General features: G+C 41.4%; 1 protein-coding gene across 5 annotated transcripts in view; it reads left to right on the top strand.

The window, feature by feature from the left end:
* GLS (glutaminase) overlaps nucleotides 1-20,769 on the top strand; it is a 52,300-nt gene extending 31,531 nt beyond the window's left edge. For 4 of the 5 annotated variants that reach the window (XM_085227868.1, XM_085227869.1, XM_085227871.1 and 1 more), the window contains 6 exons: nucleotides 1,051-1,182; nucleotides 1,847-1,939; nucleotides 16,364-16,425; nucleotides 16,904-16,980; nucleotides 17,073-17,136; nucleotides 17,460-20,769. In XM_085227868.1, the coding sequence (XP_085083994.1) occupies nucleotides 1,051-1,182; nucleotides 1,847-1,939; nucleotides 16,364-16,425; nucleotides 16,904-16,980; nucleotides 17,073-17,136; nucleotides 17,460-17,616 (585 nt within the window). In that variant the 3' untranslated portion in view covers nucleotides 17,617-20,769. Of the gene's footprint in view, nucleotides 1-1,050; nucleotides 1,183-1,846; nucleotides 1,940-2,769; nucleotides 5,905-16,363; nucleotides 16,426-16,903; nucleotides 16,981-17,072; nucleotides 17,137-17,459 lie in introns of those variants that run through there. The other variant, XM_085227870.1, reaches the window with a different exon arrangement.
* Nucleotides 20,770-21,289: the final 520 nt, after the last annotated feature.

Genomic DNA, 21,289 nt, shown 5'->3' with positions numbered 1-21,289 from the left:
TTGTTTTCCACGGTCATCTTGTTTGCTTTTGCTATGGGTGGGGAGGAGTTGCATGAATTGTTTAGGAATCCAGCTTAACTTATGGGAAATTGACAGAATCCATGGCACTACTTGTACTCCTTACCTCATGGTGCAATGGCATTCCGGCATCTGGGAATCCTTTTCACCCTGAAACAGACTATTCCTTAAAAAAGGCTATTGATGAGAGAAATAGGTGACTGATGCAGCAATCACTGGAACCAGCAGAACTGAATGAGACCTGAGGCAAGGGAAGTAGGAGATAGCAGGAAGCTTTTGTGAACAGTCGCTTTCTCTGACTCAGGATGTTTAATGAGTTGTCCTCATGTTGTAATGGTGTTGTTGTGCACAGCACGTGTACAGCAATGTACTGCTGGAAAACAAACCCTTCTTAGTATTTAAGTATGTACTGCAACTTAATTGTATTTTTAGTGTTTTGAGTGTTTTCAGTTGTCCTCATTGCACGTTTGTAAAATTGAGTGTGATGTTTTGTGTCACCTAAAAAGTTATTGCTTACTGAGCTGTGGGGATATGCGACATGTTAGTTACTATTGAAACAAAACAATAACTTGGTTCAGTTTGCAAATAAGGAGGTTGTTTAATGAATTAATGTGCAGGTTTTCAGTTGTTCTTTTACATTTCCAGTTAAATATTTATATAGTTTTGTACTACTCTCATGCTGTGAACTGCTCATGACAGATGTGTTTATTACTGCTGAGTTGTAATAGCTTTGTTACAGCAGCAACTTTGGGTTATTATCTTTTGCATTGTGTTACTGACTTCTGTGTTACTGAGAGCTGATAACTTTAACTACATATTGCAGATTGCCATGAACTGAGGTCTAGGTTATAGTCCATCTATAAAGAGAAATAATCATGCTTTGTCAGTGTTTTCCAGATCACGCTTCTATAAGTGCTGTGACACTTCTTACTTACACTTATACTGTAATCTTCAGTAAAAAAAAATGCTTGTGTTGTGTTACAGGGGTGACGAATGTTTGCAGAGGACAGTAATTCTCCCATTGTTTCATAGGTGGGCCTTCCTGCAAAATCTGGAGTTGCTGGTGGGATTCTTCTGGTTGTTCCGAATGTCATGGGCTTAATGTGCTGGTCACCTCCTTTGGACAAGATGGGCAACAGTGTTAAAGGAATTCACTTTTGTCATGTAAGCAGAATTACCTTTAGCATACTCTTCTATTGTAGCTGGTGCTGACTAAGCTTCAGTTAGCATAGCTGACACTTCACCAATACAGTGATTTTTTTTTTTTAATTGTAATTCTTAAGTAACAAATTTCATATGATTCAAGGGTGAAAAACTGAGACAAGATGTTTGCAGTTGATCATAAATAGCACTTAAATTTTGTGAACGTCTAGAAACTACCATGCCAGAAACATGGGTAAATAGATTGTGGGAATACTTGGAAATGGAATGCTTTGTGACTTAACAAAGGCATTAGTCTCCTTTATGCTGCATTAGAAGGTGTAGAACTTGATCTGGAAGCTTTTCTTCCTTTACACTCAGAAACAGCTTTTAAAACATTAAAAGTGCAACTCATGTCATTGCAATAAAAGAGAAGATTTTCATGAAATGTAACTGTTTTGATTACGTTCTGATCTTTAAAACTAACGTAAGCAGCTTTTGGTAAATCATCTGGCATACAAAAATACCTTCTACGTCAGATGAAGTTGTTGAGCTAGGCTAGGTAGTCCTGGCTTTGTCTCTTGAGAGCTTTGGATAGTCTTAAGTAAAACACAAGTGCTAGTATTAGAGTATCATATGCGTTTGACGATTGTATGTGGAGAATAATTTGTTCTTTCAACATTTGCAGGATCTGGTTTCTCTGTGCAATTTCCATAATTATGATAATTTGAGACACTTTGCGAAAAAGCTCGATCCTCGCCGAGAAGGTGGTGATCAGCGGGTAAGTTAAGATGTGTTTTTAGTGAGTATTGCTTGTAGACATCAGATGAGATATGGGGAGTTCTTCTCTAAAGACAAAACTGCTCAATGACATTTATTTCCTCAAAGCTTTCAGATAAACCAGTTAGTGCACATGATTAGTGGACACGTACCTTGGTGGACCACACAATGACAGAGTTTTGTACCACAGAATTTTATATTAGATTTGTAGCTGTATCTCATGCAGTTCATCTCCTTGGCTAGGGTAAGGCTGTGGTATCTGATAAAAGTCACCAGCAGTTTCGGTTTTGATTTTAAAAAGAAAAAAAACCATCAGCAGGTGAGGTTAGTCTTGCTGTTCTGTGTTGCCATGCAGATGTATGTTGAGTATTGTTTTACAGTGATGTCTCTGAGTCCACATTGCTTGCTGAGAGCAGCATAGGCAATGAATGGAGGCCTCACGTTGCTGTACACCAGTGCCTGTTACCAAGGAAGCAGTAGATGCAGTCTGTGGGAAAGAAGTGAATCTAATCCAGCTCTATGTACAAAAGATAAAAGTGTGAGGGTACTTGAGATAGAGAAAAGCTTGCTTTTAGTCCTGCTAATGTTTTAAGGTAGGCATGAAGCTTTCAGTGGGAGAAGATAAGAGAATGATTTGAAGTGCTGCTTGCATGCATACATCTGAATAAATACCCAAATAGGAAGTAGAATTATTTGTAACTGGAAAACAGAAAACAACAGTGTATGTGTGAAGAGGTGAAAAACTCGGGTCTGTTAGCAATGATTGCAAATTAGGATTTCTTTTTTCCTTCAAACACACTAATAAATCATGTATGTTGCTTGAACAACTAGCATTCCTTTGGACCAATGGACTATGAGAATCTCCAGCAAGAACTTGCTTTAAAAGAAACAGTATGGAAAAAAGTGTCACCCGAATCAAACGAGGACATCTCCAGAACCATAGTGTATAGAATGGAAGGTCGGGGAGAGCAGAACTAAGTGAATGGGTTCTGGTTTCATTAAATACTACATTTAAAAAAGCCTCAAGCATCTCTAGATTCAACTTCAATCTGAATATTGTTTGCCTGGTATTTTCATTTATATATAAATTTTGTGTAAATTTGTATGCTATACCAAAAATGCTGTCAGAGTTCAAAGAGAAAAGCACGCGTAAGCAACACCAACCAAACCTGTTAACTGACTTCTGTCTTTACTTAAAGCACATTTACTTATTAAAAAAAAATAGTAGATCTGAATGTTTTCAAAGATATACCTCTTGTGTATATCTGTGTATTTTTGTTTATATCTGAGAATTTTAACTAAATTAATTGTAGAGCTAAGCAAGAGTTTAAGGTATGTCCTCTGATCAGGTTCAGCATGTAAAGATAGAATTTTAATTGAAATAGAAAGTAAAATACTGTCAGTAAACTCACGAATTTCCAAGTAACTGTGTATTAAGTGGTTCTGAGTCACGTTATCACTTTATTTTAGTAAGAACTTTCAGTTTGCTTCGAGCAGATATGGATCCCTCTGATATGCCATGCTAGCAAAAACTACACTTGTTTTTAATTTGACCTTCAGTCATAATTAATGCTAACATGTAAATAAAAGAGCAAAAGTGGCTGGGGAGGACGGAGAGAGAGGGCAAAACAGAGCTTGCCTTGTTTGCAAGTTAACGAATGTGGCAGAAAGATTTCTCACCAAACTATTTTGAGTGTCTTGCTAGCTGCTTGTACTGCCTCTTGGTAGTTATGACTCAGAAGTCTGCCTTAGTAATAATGCTGTGCTCCACCCCAGAGAGGAATGTAAGCAATCCTAGTATTTGACGGGTAAGCAGCCCAGCAGGGAGCAGGAAACGTGTTCAGAGTAAAGCATTTTTTGTTAGATATTCCAACTGTTTACAAGTAACTTATTTTTCAGCCGCTAATGTGTGTGCATGTTCATATCTGGGATTAGAGGTAGCATTTACATGAGCAAATGTTATCATGTTATTATTCATAGCTCCTTTTTAAAGTGTTAGCCAGTTTGTACCAATGTCAGCTTGTAGAGAATCAGGGCTTGCATTCTTCTTCACGAACCTGCATCTCAAGCTGCGTAACATAATGATTTGAATTGTTTTGAGGACCATGTGCAAATGGTGTATGCAGGCTTTAGGCAGTGCTGGACAGGGCACAGAGTTAATAAGCCCTTGACACTAAGCTGTTCTGTGAGGTTCTGAATGATACTAAAAATCATAAGGAAAAGAAAAGCCAACCGCCAACACAAACCTCTGTCTATAAAATGTCTTGTTTGCAAAGAATTGGGTATATCCCTCCTACCCCACCCAAGCACACCTCATGCAGATGTTCGTGTTGTAAAACTGTGGAAAACCTGTCTGAGTGATGATATGGATATTCCTTCATGTATGTCCGTTAAAGCTCATTGAGGATTTCAAGAGGTGTAGTGCGATAGACGATTCCTTGCAACACCTCCAGCCCTTCTCCCTGCCCACTGCTGCCGTGTGTTGGTGATATGAAACTCCAAAATGCATTCGTACATAAGTTTTGCATAAGGGGAGAGCTATGGTTTCCCTGTCCCTTTTTTGTCTCATGTAGATGTCAGTCAAGGAAGATGCAGAAAGCAAAGCTTACTTTCTCTGTGAAAACAAGCTGTTTTTAATTATGTTGTTTCAGTATTGTTTGTCTTGCATAAGCATTTGAAATAATACTAGTATTAAGCTCTGACCTAACCCTGAATAATCTCCTAGCAGTACTTTGTAAAAGGATGAGTTTCCTGTGTGTTTGAAGCCACTGAATTAAAATATTCGAGCAAAACAATACAGAAAGCCACTATTCAGTAAACATCAAGTCCTAGTGGATTGTGTGTGCATATGTCAGTAATAAATTGCTGAATATTAGCTATTTCGTAACTTATCACTGATGTTTGGCGTAGGTTGGTCAGTGCTTACCTTGAAAATGAAGTCAGACAAGTAAAGGCCAAGTCTTGAATTATCAAAATTTCTCATCTGTTTGAGGACTTGTCTGTTTAATAGCAGCTACAGAGATGTAACAAGTATTCAGAGTCTGCAAAACTGTGTGTTTGCCCGAAATATCCCCAATTAGAAGGGGGTGGTAATTTGTCTGTGCTAACTAGAAGTACTTACAGTGATTACATGTTGCTGATTAAATTACTGATGTAACTAAAAAAGGATGTGTGATGCAGGATTTGCAGCTACTAAAAGTGCATTTGGAGTTGGGAAGTCCAATTTTTACCATGTCTATGGATGTAAATTGCATACCAAAGCTTGTGGTAGAGGCGAGTCCTGCTTGAGAAATTAAAAAAAAAAAAAAAAAAAGAAAGAAACAAGGAGCAGAATTGATCTTCAGTATGCATCATAGGGTACAGCTTACACAGCCTTTACTTTAGATAGATGTCTATATATTCCGGTTCCGTAACACATGCTTTTGAAGCCTGTCTCGGAATTGAAGCCAGCCTCAAGTTGGGGTGGAGGGGTTAAGAGGAGACTCCTTTGGACCAGTTGTTCTGTAAGTTGCCTGCAGTCTGGCCTGAACTGTCCACAGGTGGCCCATTCTAAGGGCAGCCTGCGCAGAGAGTGAGCTGGGACCATAGTTAGTTAGATCTGCCCTAGCAGCTTGCCCACACCTGTACTGCCTGGTGAGTGGGCCTGGAAGAATGTGGTGGTAGAGGCTAGTCATTGAATGTCTGAAGTCTGCAACGGTTTTAGTGTTCACCTGTGCTACAGTAATAGCAATTCTTGATATTCAAGCATTTGAGCTGTTTGTTTGTTCTTTGTCAGCATCATTAACATTTCATTAGAAATGTAAATGCTTTTGAAGTTTTATTTTGGCATTTGTGTTGTACCCTTTGGCTCGGTTGTTAAGTTCCCTGTCTCATTTTCCATTTTTCATTTGCATTGTATGTTATTTATGTATCTCAATTTCTAGCATGCTTATTTTTGTATTGTTTAATAAATTTATTTTAAGCTGATTTTATTGTATTTTTTTTTTTTTCACTCAATGGAGAACAGGTCTGTTCAAACACATTTTTGAGACTCAAGTGAGATAGTGAGCACTCTGTTCTAAAAAGAGCCGAATTTCTGGAAAGGTAAATAGAGCAAGGAGATTTAATTAGCCAATGAAAACCTTCCTAAGATTTCTCAGTTAAATCATTAGCTGACAAGCTTATTTTTCTCTTTGTCATAGTAGCAAAACCTCACTGTGACCCTGTTAGTAAAAATAAGGTGCAGTAGGATTAGAAGCGTGTGGTTTTGAAGATACTGAGTTGCTTGGAAAATAGGCAGTGCCAGAGCAGTAACTGTTAATATGGAGCATTAAGAAGTAAAAAACAGAGCTTGTAATATATCATAAGCAAAAGGGAAGGTGGTAGGTGTGTTTTTACTGTAGATGATTCTGAGATGAGACTTTTTCCATAGAGAAATCCCCGTGGTGGGAACGGCCATAATTATTCATCAGGCTTTCCTGTACATGGGCTTATAAACAGCAGTTATTTGTACTGTGTTTCAAAAATAAGCTGGATCTTCATTGTACATTTAAAAAAAAAAAAAAAGTTTATTATCAAAAAATCATGAAGACAAGGTTGAACAGCAGTGGGTACAAAGAGAACTACAGGTGACTTATTCTACACTTGTTTTTGTACATTACAATTTGCGTTACATTGTGCTTGTTTTGTCTAACAACCCATGGGTGGGAGGATGAATAAAAGGGAATGGAATGGAAAGAACAGCTGGGGGAGGAGGGCAGAGGGAGAGGAACAAAAGTTTGGTTCTTCAACTGTTGATCCCTGTTAGTTGTTTCTCATGGTTGTGATACGTGTTAGTGATTAACAAGCTAAGTAGTTCACTGAGTTTCAGCATTATGTATCTTTTGTTTTAGTATCCTGAGCATCGTTTGTAGGATTTTACTGGATGGGATGGGTAATGTACAGTCCCATTTTGTTTCAAGAACTTAATTCCTTGTTTGTGGATTTGTTTGTGTCAGTCCCAGTTATTGCATTACCTACTGAGAGTCAAGTGTATTTCCCATTTGCTCCTTTCGGAGAATACTGAGTACAGCATTGAAGTGGCTTGCTTCCCTTTGCTTTTTGTGTAAGACGATGGTAACTTTTTTGCTTTATGCAGACTCCTGATGTCACTCAAATACTTACCATGTTCGAGTTTCTGGTCTTCAGCATCACAGCTCTGCAAATAGCTCAATTATTTCTGGAAATAGGCGTGTGCCTTTTTCTGTGCGCGGCAAGCCTTGCATAACAGTTACATCTGAAGCTACAGTTTTAAGTTCTAAAATAGAATTTGAGCTGGCAGAAGTGATGGTGCCAAGTTCAGCACCAGTTGAAATGCTTTAAAGCGTAACTAGGCAGTGAAGCCAAGGCAGAGGCATGACGTATGGTAAGGCTGCTGCAGTTAACTGGTTCTTTTTCAAAAACATTCCACGAACAAGAGCTATGTTTAAAGATTGGCAGAATAATAGAGACGGTGTCACTTCAGCACTAAACCTGATGAAACGGGGGTGAGCGAAGGACAAGGGATGAAGGAAAGACTTCATAACGTTTTCCTACCCTCAAACATGTCTCAGCCAGCTGTAATTTGGATATATTTCATTTATGCACAAGACATGCAACAAAGCATATTTGTTTTAAGGTAATACATGCCATTCTAGATTGTTTCTCTGCCCTGATGACCACCTAGCTGGCACACAGCTGGGGCTTTCTGTAGATGTTTTCCTGATAGCAACTATGCTTGCAGAAGGCCTAAGTTGTCTTCTGTCTGTCATCTTTCCAGATTTCTTCTAACCTCGGTATCTGATCAGCAAGGACAGGTCTTGTCAGGTTAAGTAGCACTGTTACTTAGTGAATTGTTGGTCGTGATTCTCCTAGTAGAGGTCGGTGTATGATAATTTCATGGTTATTTGGTCAGGCTTAGCATATACCAGGTATGTTGATGTATTCTTTTATTTACGTTCCTGTGAACCTCTTCTTTGGTTTCTAACATGGTGTTTTTTTAGGGAAATTGCTTCAGTTAGATTCTTCCATATACATTTGTTGAAGATTCTGAAAATAGTCAATCTGAAAAAGTAATTGCTTTGAAATAGGATCATAAGCAACTGTTATTTTCAGAACTGGTTTTTCTTTGGCAGATTCTTTAATTGCTGAGTGCTATCAAGAGGGCTATTCTCTAGAATTGTCAAACACCTGGTATGCAGAATTTCAAGTATTCACGTGATGATGAACTTGCTTGTGCACACCATGAGTTGTGAGTTCATCTTCAAATGGTATCTTTTCCTAAATGAGGATAATTATAATAATGCATACATGGCACACTTATATATATGTATATATATATATGGCCATTATAGCCCAACGCTGGAAGTGATTTAAGAATTTAAGTCTGTAGTTCATTAATTTTTCTGGTAAAACATAGCAGGCCAAATGCTTACTTAGAGATACGTTATTTGCCGAGGGACAGTGTGTTACTTTTAGGATCACTTGTAATTGTACTAATTACTAACAAAACAATGAGTTGTGAACACAGAGCTGAGTGATAGGAAGAGATAATGTTGCTTGCTTCCTGTTGATGTGATTCACTTACTCAACTTTTTCCTTGAGGCAGGCAACTTAATTGTTTGTCCAGGAATTACTCATTTAACATCAACATGGATTTTTTTGAAGTGGTTATAAGTGCAGCTATGGCTTTCAGTACAATAAGTGCATTTCACGCTTCTTAAAGGATCTCTGTTTTATCCTTCACGAGCATGTCATTGTTCAAGGACAACTGCTTAATATGTAGTTTTGGTCTGAGAATAAACTGAATAGCTAAGTAGGTTTTACCTAAAAAGCTGATGGACAATAGTGATTGTTCCCAATAGTGATTGAGTTAAAAGCATGGAGGTGGAAGATCACTTCAAGATAATAAATGCTACGAGACCAAGAAGAAAGAAGCTAGAAAAAAAATGAACTGGAAGTTAATTAAGCTTTTTTAGGAACCTGTTATTCACGTTTCAGAAGCAATCCTTCCAACAAGAGTGGAGTGCAGACTTGTGCTAAGAATGTCCCTGCTCTGATGTCAACCTGCAGTTTGGTGTCCCTCTCATGCGTGTCAAGTTTGGCTGAATGCCTTCATCCCCTTTATATTTGGAATAATTCCAGTTTCAGATCTTGTAGTTTAGAATAAAACTTGATCCATAAATTGCAGAGTACCTGCTGGCAGGAAACCAGGAGCATTGCTCTGCCTGCTGTCCAGCTATTAATTGTGGTCAGTAGGTCCTTGAAAGGGCAGACACTCTTTTGTCCTATCTGCTTAATACAGCTAGTGTCACTAAAGCCCTGATCAGCACTTCGCTTTATTCATCTGGCTGTTATTTATTCCAGTCCTTTGGTCCCAAAGTTTGCAGTGTTAGTCATGTCTGTATCCTCTACTTCAAAGGCTCTTGTTTTAGCTCCTGCATTCAGAGTCAGCTCATCAGTGTTCATTCCACTTGTTGAGATTTCTGTCTATGTTTTGTATGCTTTTTACTGCAGAAGTGTTTGCAGTGGATGTTCTGTAAGAGGACTGAAAAGGGACTACCAAAATACGTTTTGTGATCAGATGACATTAAGGATTCCTACAGCTGTTTTTTGAAAGACGTATTTTACCATTTGGGTATTTCAAGTCATCATAATTTCCTTGGTGCTTAAAAAACCTCATGACCTCAAAGGAAATCTAAGTCTTTGAGAGGGTCATTTGTTTTTCTCTATAATAACTGGGGAGCTTTGAGTATGGCAGAAGATTCAAGTATATCTACCCAAAAGACTGATGGCGACTGCGTGTCTGCCTAAAACTGAAACTTTGCCTGAACTTTGTCTTCTGACTTGAGGGATGAAAGTCTGTATGCCTCTTTATGCCTTAAATGTTTCACCTGATCTGTTAAAAATTTTGTGTACGTGTTTGGCTCGTTCATCCTTGGTCACACCGCTCATTGCAGACAACCCAGCAGCACCATCTCGCCTCACAAGGACAGCAGTGAGGTTGGGTTTTCTGTTACTCCTCTTGTTGAGTCACAGTTCTCTGAATTGCCTGCTTTGTTAGATTTATTCTGATTTAATTTTTGCTTATTAGGTCTCTAGAATTTCTGGTTTCTATTGTGATTTGAGTTTATGAATGTCTGTGAATGGTGGGTTTATTAGCTGTTGGGATGTGGAACCAATCAACCTTTGCTCTTAAGTCCTGTGGAAGATGATGATTATTTTTTTTTTACTTCAGGTTTTGAGAGTTTTGTCAGTGATAACGCTTAATTCTGTTGTTTCCAAAATGTAAAGTGTTGATCATTGATAGCAGAAGAAATCAGAAGTAAGCGTTGAGACTGAACATGACCATGCTTGTCATAATCTAGTGAAGACAGTTTTTATATTCAATTTTCTCCTTCTCCCAGTACTCATCCTTTTCAAAACAAAGCTCATAGATACTGAAAAGCATAAGACCTGTGCGAGTAATTGTTAGTGAATAGCACTTGAGAAAGGTTCTGTTCTACCATAATTAAGTATTTTCCCAGGCACCAGGAGGGAAGCTCTCCTGTTGCTTTGTCATGTAAGCACTGATGCAACAGGACTCTGTTCATCACTCCTGTTACCATTGAAATCTTGAGGATCATCCTTAAGCTGTTTGGTGGTATCCATATTAGGGCAATATTGGCTATATTTATCCTACTGTTTACTCTTAATATTCTGCTACACAGTTGCATGATAGGATTCGTATAGCCTTCTTTGCACGAGTTCTCCTTCAGCTAGAGGTGGTTCTGTTCCTGGGATCTTACAACCCAGTTCTAGTGAAACATCCTTCGAAGCAGTTCTTTGATGGCAGTTTGATCAGCTAGAAGGGTGAAGCAGAGACAGTGGTGCACCGTCTTCCCCAGCCTTCCTGCTGCCGTGCTGTGTGCCCCCACTCTACTGATGGAGCAGCAAGAGGAGGCTGCCCTGTGCACCCAGCACGTTCTTGTCGCTTTGTTTCCGGTTCTTGAGAAAACTGAGTGATACCCTGTGTGGTGTGGAACGGGTTCAATTCACCTTCTGTTTGTACGGCCCGCTCTAGCTGTGGAGCTCCCGTTCTGGAGTCAGCACTGGGGAAGGCTGGGTTCTCCTGCACCTGCAGTTGCAGTTGTGGGCGTTGGAGTGGGGAGCCAAGGAGCAGTGTTGGCAGAGCAACTCTGTGGGGTGCATGCCTCAGCAGAGGAGTAGGGGGGCAATGTTCTTCCTGAGAGCTTCACTGAAGGTAAGTGGATGTTTCGCTTAACCTAGCAAGTGCTTTGGTTTAATTAAATGTAACTTTTAAGTCATTTTAAATAGTGATGTTAATTAGGCACATATCCGTTTGCTGGTACTTATCAGTAGCCTTAATAGAGCTAATCAAGAACTGGCAATAAATGTGCAAACTAGTGCAGTAACAGCTCAGAAAAGCCAGCTGAACAGACAGGTTTGGTATTGTGCTGGTTTGTAGCAAGTGTCATTTTTAGATGCTTTTCGATATCTAGATGTTATGATAGCCCGGGGAAGAAAAGACTTCAACGGAGATGGGCCAAAAAGAAAAAAAAAATTACTGTGAAATACCATGCTGATGTGCTTACCATTTGCATCTTTTTTTGCCGTTGTACTTTTGCCCTTTTTGACTTCCCTCGGGGGCTTGATCCGTAGGAAGTGTGAATGGCAGAAACTCACTTGAAACCAGTGGGCGAGTGAGTAGAGATGAAAGAGGGAGGAATGTCTCCGCTCAGCCTTCTCCTCCAGGTGGGCTGCCTGCCTGCACCTTCAACCTAAGGTTTTTCCAGTAGCTGTTTTAGCTTGAAGGAATGAGTTAAAAAGTTGTGGTTGTTTGGTTTTTTTTTTCTTATTCTGTTTTCTGGTGTCAAGAGAAGTCTTTAAGGTATGCATTTGGTTTGCTTTGCTGTTTCTTAGATTGAACTGCATGCACAGCATCTGCAGCGGGTATTGAGGCTGAGCTGCCTGCTGGCCTGTTTGCATCTGAGCACTGCTGTGTCTGAATTGAGCCTGATCAAAACTTCATCAGGCTCCTAAAGAAGCAATGCCAGTGTCTGCTCGTCTGTGTGAAAACTTAAAAGGGGAAAATTACCAGCTTTACTCAAATAGATTAATTTTTATTTCAAGCTCTTTTAAAAGCTAAATTGCAATAAGAAAACATTTTAAAGTGTTTTGTATTCTCTTTTTCTTTTTTTTTTTTTTTCTTTTTTTTTGTTTCCAGCTTGATAGACAATTTACAAGTAACTGACTTTCAGGCTGGTGTAAGTACTGCTGCTGAGTTAGCAGAGGTCAGCAAACAGCAGCACCTGTCTGAGCCCTGGCACGAGGGCTGCCTGTGGCAGTGTTTGTTTTGCTGCAGGAGCTGCCTGGCTCAGTTAATTACAGGTGCTTGTTTTCTAAATTCAGTACGTGGGTGATGGTCGTGCAGGCAGTGGTTCGGGCTGGCTCCACTTGGGAGGCTCTGAAAACCCCCTCCTTAGGGAAAGCTACTGGTGCAGCTTGGGCTCTGACTGCTAAACTGGAGTCAGGGCAGCGTGCACCATCTAGAGGGAGATCTGATGCCTGAGGTGGGATGGGAGGGGAAAACAGGCCGTCTTGTTTTCCTGTGCTAAACTAGCAAAACACTGAAGAGTAAATATTTGCAGGTTCTATTTTAGTGCTTTTTTTTTTTTCAAATGAGTTCAGAAAGCAAGGATCAGTAATGCAGAAAATAGTCAGAAGTGTGTGTGTGGGCGGAGTACTGGAGAAGAAACGTGTTATGGAATAGCTGGTGTTGTTTGTAACTTGATGTATTTGTGTGGTTAACGTGAAAGTGAATGCAGTAATTGGCTTGTGTATCCCGCACTATTTATATTGTAATGGAACAAATACTTTCCCCAGGAATTAGCATTTTCTGCTTTTTCAGTCTACAGAAGTGCTTCTGACAAACGTGCCTGGAGTTGGGATATTTGTTTGTGGCTTAGTCTTAATTTTTACTTCTAAAAACTGACTTCTTACCATTTGGTAATACTCTTTATTTCAGGGGAAACAATGCAGAAGCTCAGCAGCAGAGCTGTTGGCTTTGTTTGGGATTTCTTTTCCTACAAACTACAGCTTAACTCCTATTAGAGACTGGTATATTCAAGTAAAAGCATGCCTGTCTTTTAGATTTGACTGGGGATTTTCCACAAGAGCTCTGGAGATCTGTCCCCAGAGGTCAGATTCCAGTTTACTGTAAATGAGTTGCAGCTGTAAAAACTCTTAAAATGTGCAGTCCTGTCTGTTGTCCTTAGGGTGAGTGTGCAGGGAGGGCATTCCTCTGAGACATCTCCGGTTGGTCTTGGTTCACTTTCAAAGCTGAAGCTTCAGAACCGGCTGGGAGCTGTTTCTGGTTGCCAGTGAGAAGCCCTGTCTACAGGGAGGAGTGCAACCCCAGGCTGTGGCACGGCTGCGTTGCAGTTCAATGTGGAACCCGGGTGACCAAAGCGTTCGCGTGTGCTCCAGTTTCACTTCTGCTGTGTTTCTTACAGTTCGTAGCTGCTGTGTCAGAGCTGATGTTGTATTTTGGGTGTCAGGAGTGTTTTGCCACTGATAAATAAGCATTGAGAGACCATCAGCTCCCAGGAGAGCAGCAGGGCTTGCTCTGCATGCCGGATACCCCTCCGGGTGGGATCAGCTTCAGGAGGAGGAGCCAAGTGCTGCCGGCACTGAGCCCAGCTCCTCTTGGTTCTGGGGTCTGTGTGACTTGGGCTCGCATGAGCTCTTGGCTTCCCGTGTCAGTATGAAGGCTGGGACAGCAGGACGGTGCTCAGCAGGCCGGGCTCTCCCCAGCACGAAGCGTTAATCCGTAGCTTAAGATCTATTTTTTGAAGCAGATTGCTGAGCCGGTGCTGAGCAGCTTAGTGCTGCTGGGTGCTGCCTGGTGGAGGGCCCTGGGCGTGCTCCGACCTGGAGGCCTTTCCTTTCTCCGTTGGCAGCTCTGCACGGTGCTCACTTGGATGGGGGTAATTCTGCCTGGTGGGGTGGAAAGTGTTGGGGCCACCTCCTGATGAGCCTGACCTTTGCCATATCTGTTCCGAACACAGCCAGGAGGAGCAGGAAGAAGGGATGGCTTCTTCTCTGTATGTGCTGCCTGTTTCCAACCTTGTTCCAGCACCTGTACTCTGTATGGGACCTTGTGCTCAATGGCGTTGAGGAACATTGCTTGAAAACCTGCATCCAGAGAACCTTTTATCACAGTATTTTGAGTGTCTTCCTCAAATTCCTGAACTCCTTGTAAGGGCCTCCATAAGGCAGCAGGAGGCAGGCTGGTTGGCCATGCTGTGCAGCTGTACCAGCACTAGTTTGCACTGCTGGGCTGGGTTGGGTTCCTCAGCACTGTGGCCAGCAGTAGGGCTGGGGCTGTGCGGCCTGTGGTGCTGTCACAGAAGTCCTGGGCGAGGTGCTCTCAGGCACCACAGGAAATTGAAGTCCAGATTGAGTGACCTTTTTAGCAAAGAGCTCGTGGAATTAATCCAGCTCTGAGCTAAATTAATATTTTCTGAAGGATTTGTTGTGGCCCCAGGGGCAGCTGCCAAGCTCAGCCTCCGGCTGCCTGGCTCTGTCAGAAACAGTAGCGAGGATGGGCGGCAGGGCTGTTGTGTGGATGGAGCCTATCTGAGTGCAGCGAGTGCTTCTTGCCTCAGTCTCGCACAGGGTTCTCTGCTAACTGAGAGGAAAGCTGATGAAGGGTTGCTACCCCATCTGGGTGGGTTTGGGGTACCGCTCAGCCAAGAAACACTGCTTCTTCGTCAGATTTGTTCATTTGGTACACTGAGAAAGTTTTACAAACTAACAAATCATTGTGTCCTTCCCTGAACAATTTTTTTGCCAAAAACAAACAAACAAACAAACCAATTTTGCCAAAAATTTGTTTTGCCAGTGTGTTTGCAGAAAAATTTGGGAGGGCAGTGTATGAGCTGCCTTGGGTACGTGCTCCTCGAAGCCCCTTTGTGCTGTGGTGTGCTTCGGTGCTGAGCCGTGCAGTGTCCTCAGAGCTTTTGGCACCATCACCTGTAAGGTGCTTCAGAGGCTGCAGTAGGAGTAGACTTGTTGCTCTCATGCCCAGGTTTCATGTCAGAGCCGTATCTCACTTGCATCGTGCTCTGGGAGTGTTACTTTTTCCCTTTTTGGCCCCTGTCTATATCTGAAGTCTCTATACCAGTAGTGCAGCTTCCTGTATCAGAATGCTTCCTTCCTGTAGCTTCACCTTGGTGTGGTTGTTCAGACCCAACAGCAGTGGTTTTCCTCTCCTCTCATGCTGCTCACGTGCTCATTGCAGAGCTGGTGGTTAAAGGGACCTTGGAGGTCACGTGGCCGACCCTGCCGGAATCAGCCAGCACCGCAAAGAGTGGTGAAAACACACCTTTGTTCTTGCAGAAACCTGTGGCAGATCTGTTTTTGGGCACTCATGTTTTTAATCTTTCTTCCTGTGCAAGGCCAGTGCAGGGCCAGCTTTCTGCTCTGCCCCTTGAAGGCTGTTAGCAGCAGAATTTCGTAGACTCAGTTCAGAAAGTTTTCTGGAAAACAGTGGAATGGTGCCTAGAACTGCCAGTGTCTTTTTATGGAACAGACTGATGTGGTGTGCTTAAAACCATCTATCTCATCATTTTTGTCGTCTATTAAAACTTGCTGAGTTACTGTGGCCAGGATGTGTTCAAGTATGTATGTGAGAGGGGGTTTGTAACCTAATGATAACATTTGTTACTGGGGGATTTAGTACAGCTGAGAAAAGGACGATCTGCCTGAGCCTTCACCGATGTCATTGGATCTGAAATGAACCTGCCTTTGCCTCCAAACCTCACTGTTCTGCCAACAATTCATTGTGACGGAATTGCTTGCAATTGTTTGTCTTAGAGAGAGACTTTCTTCAGGCATATATGCAAGCAACATCTGTAATGTAAAGCAGAACCATGATTACCTCTGCTCTTCTGCCTGCAGGGATCTCTCTTAATGTTTGGAGTCTGCTCTATAATGCTTACTTTCCTAGAGCAGCTTGTCCTGAGAGGTGCTTACGGTTTGTGGAGTGTGCCAAGCAATGCCCTCCATCACTCAGCACTCAGTATTAATAGGCAATGCAAGAGGGGAACACTGTTTGTCCATTGAGCAAGGGTCCTTTTTTTTTTTTTCTAGAAGAATAGAACAAATGCACATTTTTTTGGTTCTTTTCCTATCCTTGTGACATCAGCCTTGGAAAGATGGGCACACAAGTGCTATTAGTGAGGCAAGCTGGAATGAGTTTGAGAATTTCCATGCTGTCCTGCAGAGTGTGGCCAGGGAAGGGAATAAAATCAACCACTTCATAAGCATTGGAGCAGTTAGACCACACTGACTGTTCTTGGGTTTTCCATTTGTTTTCTCTTTAAAGGAAGAAGCAAAATAAACCAGGCTTCATCTTTCTTTGTAGGTGAAGTCAGTGATAAATCTGCTGTTTGCTGCCTACACGGGGGACGTGTCTGCACTCCGGAGGTAAAAATATGCGTGGGGCTGAGAACAGGACAGCTGCTGGTTTGGGGGCTGCCTTTGTTTGCTTCTAAATGTACTTTGTGTTGGTGTTGGGGATGTCGAGGCTGTACTAGAGATGGATTCTGTTCTATCCATGCTCCCCTAATCATTGCATTTTAACTTCTGTTTGGCTGAACACACTTGAAATGAAAGTTGAGACATAATACCTATGTTCAGAAGGAGAAGTATAAGGATGCATAGACTGTTACACCCCCCTCCACCCCCAAAGATGCTTTAATTTTTTTTTTTATGACAGGTAAGGGTTTAGTTTTCTTCCTAATCTGTCTTATTTTTGAAGCCAAGGCAGTAAGAGCCCCCTTCCTTACCGCTTGTTGCCATTTATATCCTTTTGTGTCATCGTTCTAGCAGAATGGTCTTGTTCCCATCTAGTTTTGTAACTCAATTACATAAGGCTTTTCTTTACAATCAATTCCTTTTTTAGATTTGCTCTGTCAGGGATGGATATGGAGCAGAGAGACTATGACTCACGAACAGCATTGCACGTAGCAGCTGCAGAAGGTAATGTCTCACTGTGTATAACTTGCTTTCTGCTATTTTACATCTATGTAGATGCATGATAACATAAACACACTCGCAATTCTGTCTCACAGGACACGTGGATGTCGTGAAGTTCCTGCTGGAGGCCTGCAAAGTGAATCCCTTCCCCAAAGACAGGTGCGTGGTTTTAGTGCTGGTTTCCACTGGGTGGAGGTGAGGCTGCCATGCGTGGAGTTGAGATAGAAAGGCAGAAGGAACAGTCCTGCTGGCACTCCACTGGTGCTCTGAGCAAACAGGAATAAAGGGTGGGGAAACTGTTAAAAAAAAAAAAAATTACTTAAAAGGTTATGCTCAGCTTGCCAAGTATTTCCCTAGTTAGTGGGCTTAGAGTGTTTTGTGTGCTTAACTGTTACTGGAGTATGTACAGAATGGGAGTTGGGCTGCTTTTAGCCCTGTGCTTGCGTGCTGATCTTAGAAATATACTGTCTTCTTCCCTGTAGATGGAATAATACTCCAATGGATGAAGCTTTACATTTTGGACACCACGATGTGTTTAAAATTCTCCAGGAGTATCAGGTCCAATACACACCGACGGAGGATTCCAATAATGGCAAGGAGAACCGAACGGTTCATAAAAACCTGGATGGCTTACTATAATCGTTCTCAGCTAGATCCTAAGAATCCAATCAGTTACCTATTTAATTGTGGTATACTTAAGTAACAAAGAGCGTGTGTGTTTCTATCTGATAGTGGTATATATTTTACAGAAGTCTCTGTTACTTCAGTGTTATGTTACAGGAGTTTCTATACGCACAGGACAAATCCAATCTCTCTCAAAAAGAAAAGAAAAACAAAACCAACTAAGAATCTCCCTCCATAATGTGAGCAATATTACCTCATGCTGCATATAATTGATGTATACAAATATTTAGCTGTTGTTGGCTTTACTGTGCACTACTTAATTTATTTTTGTGTTCGATGTGAACTCTGGTGTGTGGTCAGGAATTTCTTTTGGCTCAGTTTTTGTTTCTACAGCCCTCTGTTTCCAGTATGGCCGAGACGAGCCGGAGTACAGGTGGGAGCGGCAGTGAGGTTTTCGAAAGCTGAGGATGCTGATGTAGATGTAGGCAGGGTGTGTTAGGTAAGGATCTGCACTCACTTCTTAAAGAATAAATAAGATTCCACGCAAGCTTGTTTACATTCTATAAATCTCGAAAGAGTATATAGGTGACAGTTGTCAATGGTCTTAGGGTTGTTTTTAGAGGTAGTCTCATTATGGTATCTGTTTTAAGGTTTGTTTGACCAAATGGCATAGAGGAGGGGGAGTGTGATTTGTAACATCTACCAGTGTTTAGGTTTTTTTGTTGTGTTGCTTTAGCATTTCTTTCAGTTCCCCTTGTCTTTCTTCCCTCCTCTCTCCATGTTCAGCTGCTAAGGTCCTTCCCCGCGGCTGGGGAAAGCGGGTGCTTCCACTCTATGCAGTCGTGTTCCTTGCAGGTATATTTGCACTTGGGTAAGCCTTGACAAGCTGCAAGACCCTGCTTTGGGCTGATGTTTTGCTCTTGGCGGTTGCATCGGGAACCAGGGAGGGGAATGCAGGCGTGTGAAAGGCGAAACACTAAACCAAATACTACGTGTAAATCTGACCACATTTAGGCTTATATGAGGAACACAGATGGAGTGAGACAGCTTTAAGGAGCATAGAGCCAATCTAAGCATGAGCGGAGCAGGAGATAAGCCAGATTTTGGGAACGTTCTCTTCGTGCGCTGCCATCCATCAAGGATTGGGATGTCAGTGGGGTTATGCTGGTGTAAGATAGGTGCTCAGCAACAGGAGCACAATTAGGTGATGTCTTTGAGCAGTGGCATTTCTTGTCTTAACTGCTGGAGCAGTTTGGCACATGCTCTGTCACGGGAAACGTAGATGCAGATATTTTGTTGTTTGCAGAACTGTGATGTTACAACAGTTCCCTATCCCACGTGCAATTGTTCTTACCAATGCTGTGCTGTGGTTTAGAAACCTCAGATGATCAGGGATTCCAAGTTAAGAGTCTGACTTTCGCAAGACCTCGCGCTTGTTGGACCGAGGTGGATTTTAAAGGAGAATCGGTGTGGCACATGGAAATCATGTTTAAGAATAGCACAAACAGCAGGCGCTTTATGCTGGCACAAAACACTAAGCATCAGTAGATCTTGAAGTTTAAACTTTGCGTGTAGGCACCAAAATCCTCCAGAATTGATGCGTAGATTCTTTCTAGAGTGGGCCAAGCACTTTACAAAGATGATCCGAACCACGTTATCTTTCTTTAGCAAATGGGGAAACCGAGGCATTGAGATAAGTGTATTCTCCAGAATGACCCGGAAGGTCAGAACAGCTGAGAATAAATCCTCTTGAGATCCTGTACAGTCCTCTACTCGATACGCCATACTGCCTCCCACAGGGAGGAAAAATCAAATGGAAAAGTGCTTGATACTCATCACAAGCAGTGGCTGTCCTCATGCTGATGAACTCTTGGATGAATCTGAATGTCTAAAGCCCTGAAATCACCTTTCTGCACTGGCTGGCATGGTTTCGCATGGTTATCAAACACTTTTTCTGAAGAATCTTACTGATATTAAACTGCAGTGCTTTGAGTTCTTTTCTTCCTGAAGATCAGCTATTTTTCTGAAGGCTTTCAAACATCATCTAACCTATTCTCTTCACAACCTGTGTCACAGCCACCTTAGTTTTAGTTGAGAACTGAATCAAGTGGCCTTTGGCTCTTTATTGAGCCACACTGGTCACTGAATAGCACAAGGCCTCTTCTCTGCTGCACCCTACACTAAGTTTCAACTCATTTTCTCTGGCAACAGATCTGTTAAGTCAAGCGTAGAGGAGTAGTCTTTCACGTGGGCTCTAGTATCCAGTATCTCAGTGATAATCTGACTTCTTCCATTTTTCTATGTAAACATATCCTTTAGCTTCTCAGAAAAATACCTGATTTCACTTTATTTAACTGAAACTTGCATTGCTCAAACAGGCACTTATAAAAGGTAGGCTTATTATATAGTAGACACATATATATACAAACCTCCCAAAAGCAGCATCTTAACTGAATTAACTTTAATAAAACATGGCTGTCCCTAAACTTTAATGCTTTCTAGATCCTACAGAGTGCTTTTAGCCAGTCCTAGCTTCAAGTGCATTTCTGCTGGATAGTTGTAGTATTTTCTCATTGTGAGAAGATGCGTTATTTTGTAACGTCCAATTAAGCAATGCAGCTATTTAGACATGGCATTATTTATAAATATATGCAGTATATTGGTTTGGCTGTTCATCATCTATGACACTGACACGTAGATTTTAACGTGAATTGCTTTTGGTTATCTTATCAAGTGCTGACTTCCTTAAGCTCCAAAGAAGATTCCCTCACACCTTTGTTTTGTCACGTTTCTTCTGTACCACAAACTGAATTAAGCTAACTTAATGCTTTGTACTCAGAAATATTGTGATAGTCTTAGCATTAATTAGCCAACCTTTGTGAACAATATGTATTGTACCGGATTTTTTTTTTTTGCTTCAGAGCTGGACTATCAGTGACTATACTTCTTGGCAGTGTACTTCTGGACATTGTAACTGACTGGGCTGATCTTGACTTCTAGATTCTGTCTTGTGGGGAACAGACAGTGATGAATGTATTTCTAGCAGTTTCCCATGAATGAATCTAAACTTGAGCTGTACTGGTTCTGAAAATGAAAGCTATTTATTTTAAGAAATAAAATCCAGATAGTGTTGCTTTTTACAGCATAATAAATGGAAATACCAAGAAACTGGTGGTGGGTTTTTATTGGTTTTCTGTGTGACCGCAATGAGATGCAAACCTGTCCTAAAAAACCTCATCTGCTCTCTTCTGTTGTGCAAACAAATGAGCTGATGATGTCTACGTGTATAGGGCTGTGTCATTTCACTTGTTGCGTTCTGTTAATGCTGCCATTCTTAGGTGGATTGGTCATATGCCTTCAACAGCTCTATCCTTCTCTTGCCTGCTCTTCTTTCCCTCATCTCAACAGTTTCTTTCCTTTTAGTTGTCTTCTGGCTGTGTAAAATGTAGAAGCCTGAGCCAGCAGATTGTGTCATCGGATGGCCGCAGAGCACAGCGATGCACCAGTGGGGTCAGCTTGATGGCCCACAAAGGTTAGTGGTAGGCCAATTACTTAACAGCTTAACTCAAATTAGAAATCCAAGCAGAATCTACTGAAGTTTGTTTGAAGAAAAAAAAAAAAGTAACAACCCTGTTCTGAGAACTCTAATGTAGACTGACCTGTAGCAATGCATTAGATTAAAACCACA

The sequence above is a fragment of the Meleagris gallopavo genome, chromosome 7 (assembly GCF_905368555.1).
Source record: "Meleagris gallopavo chromosome 7, MGAL_WU_HG_1.1, whole genome shotgun sequence".
Classification (NCBI taxonomy): domain Eukaryota; kingdom Metazoa; phylum Chordata; class Aves; order Galliformes; family Phasianidae; genus Meleagris; species Meleagris gallopavo.
This window is presented reverse-complemented; position numbering and strand designations above follow the sequence as displayed.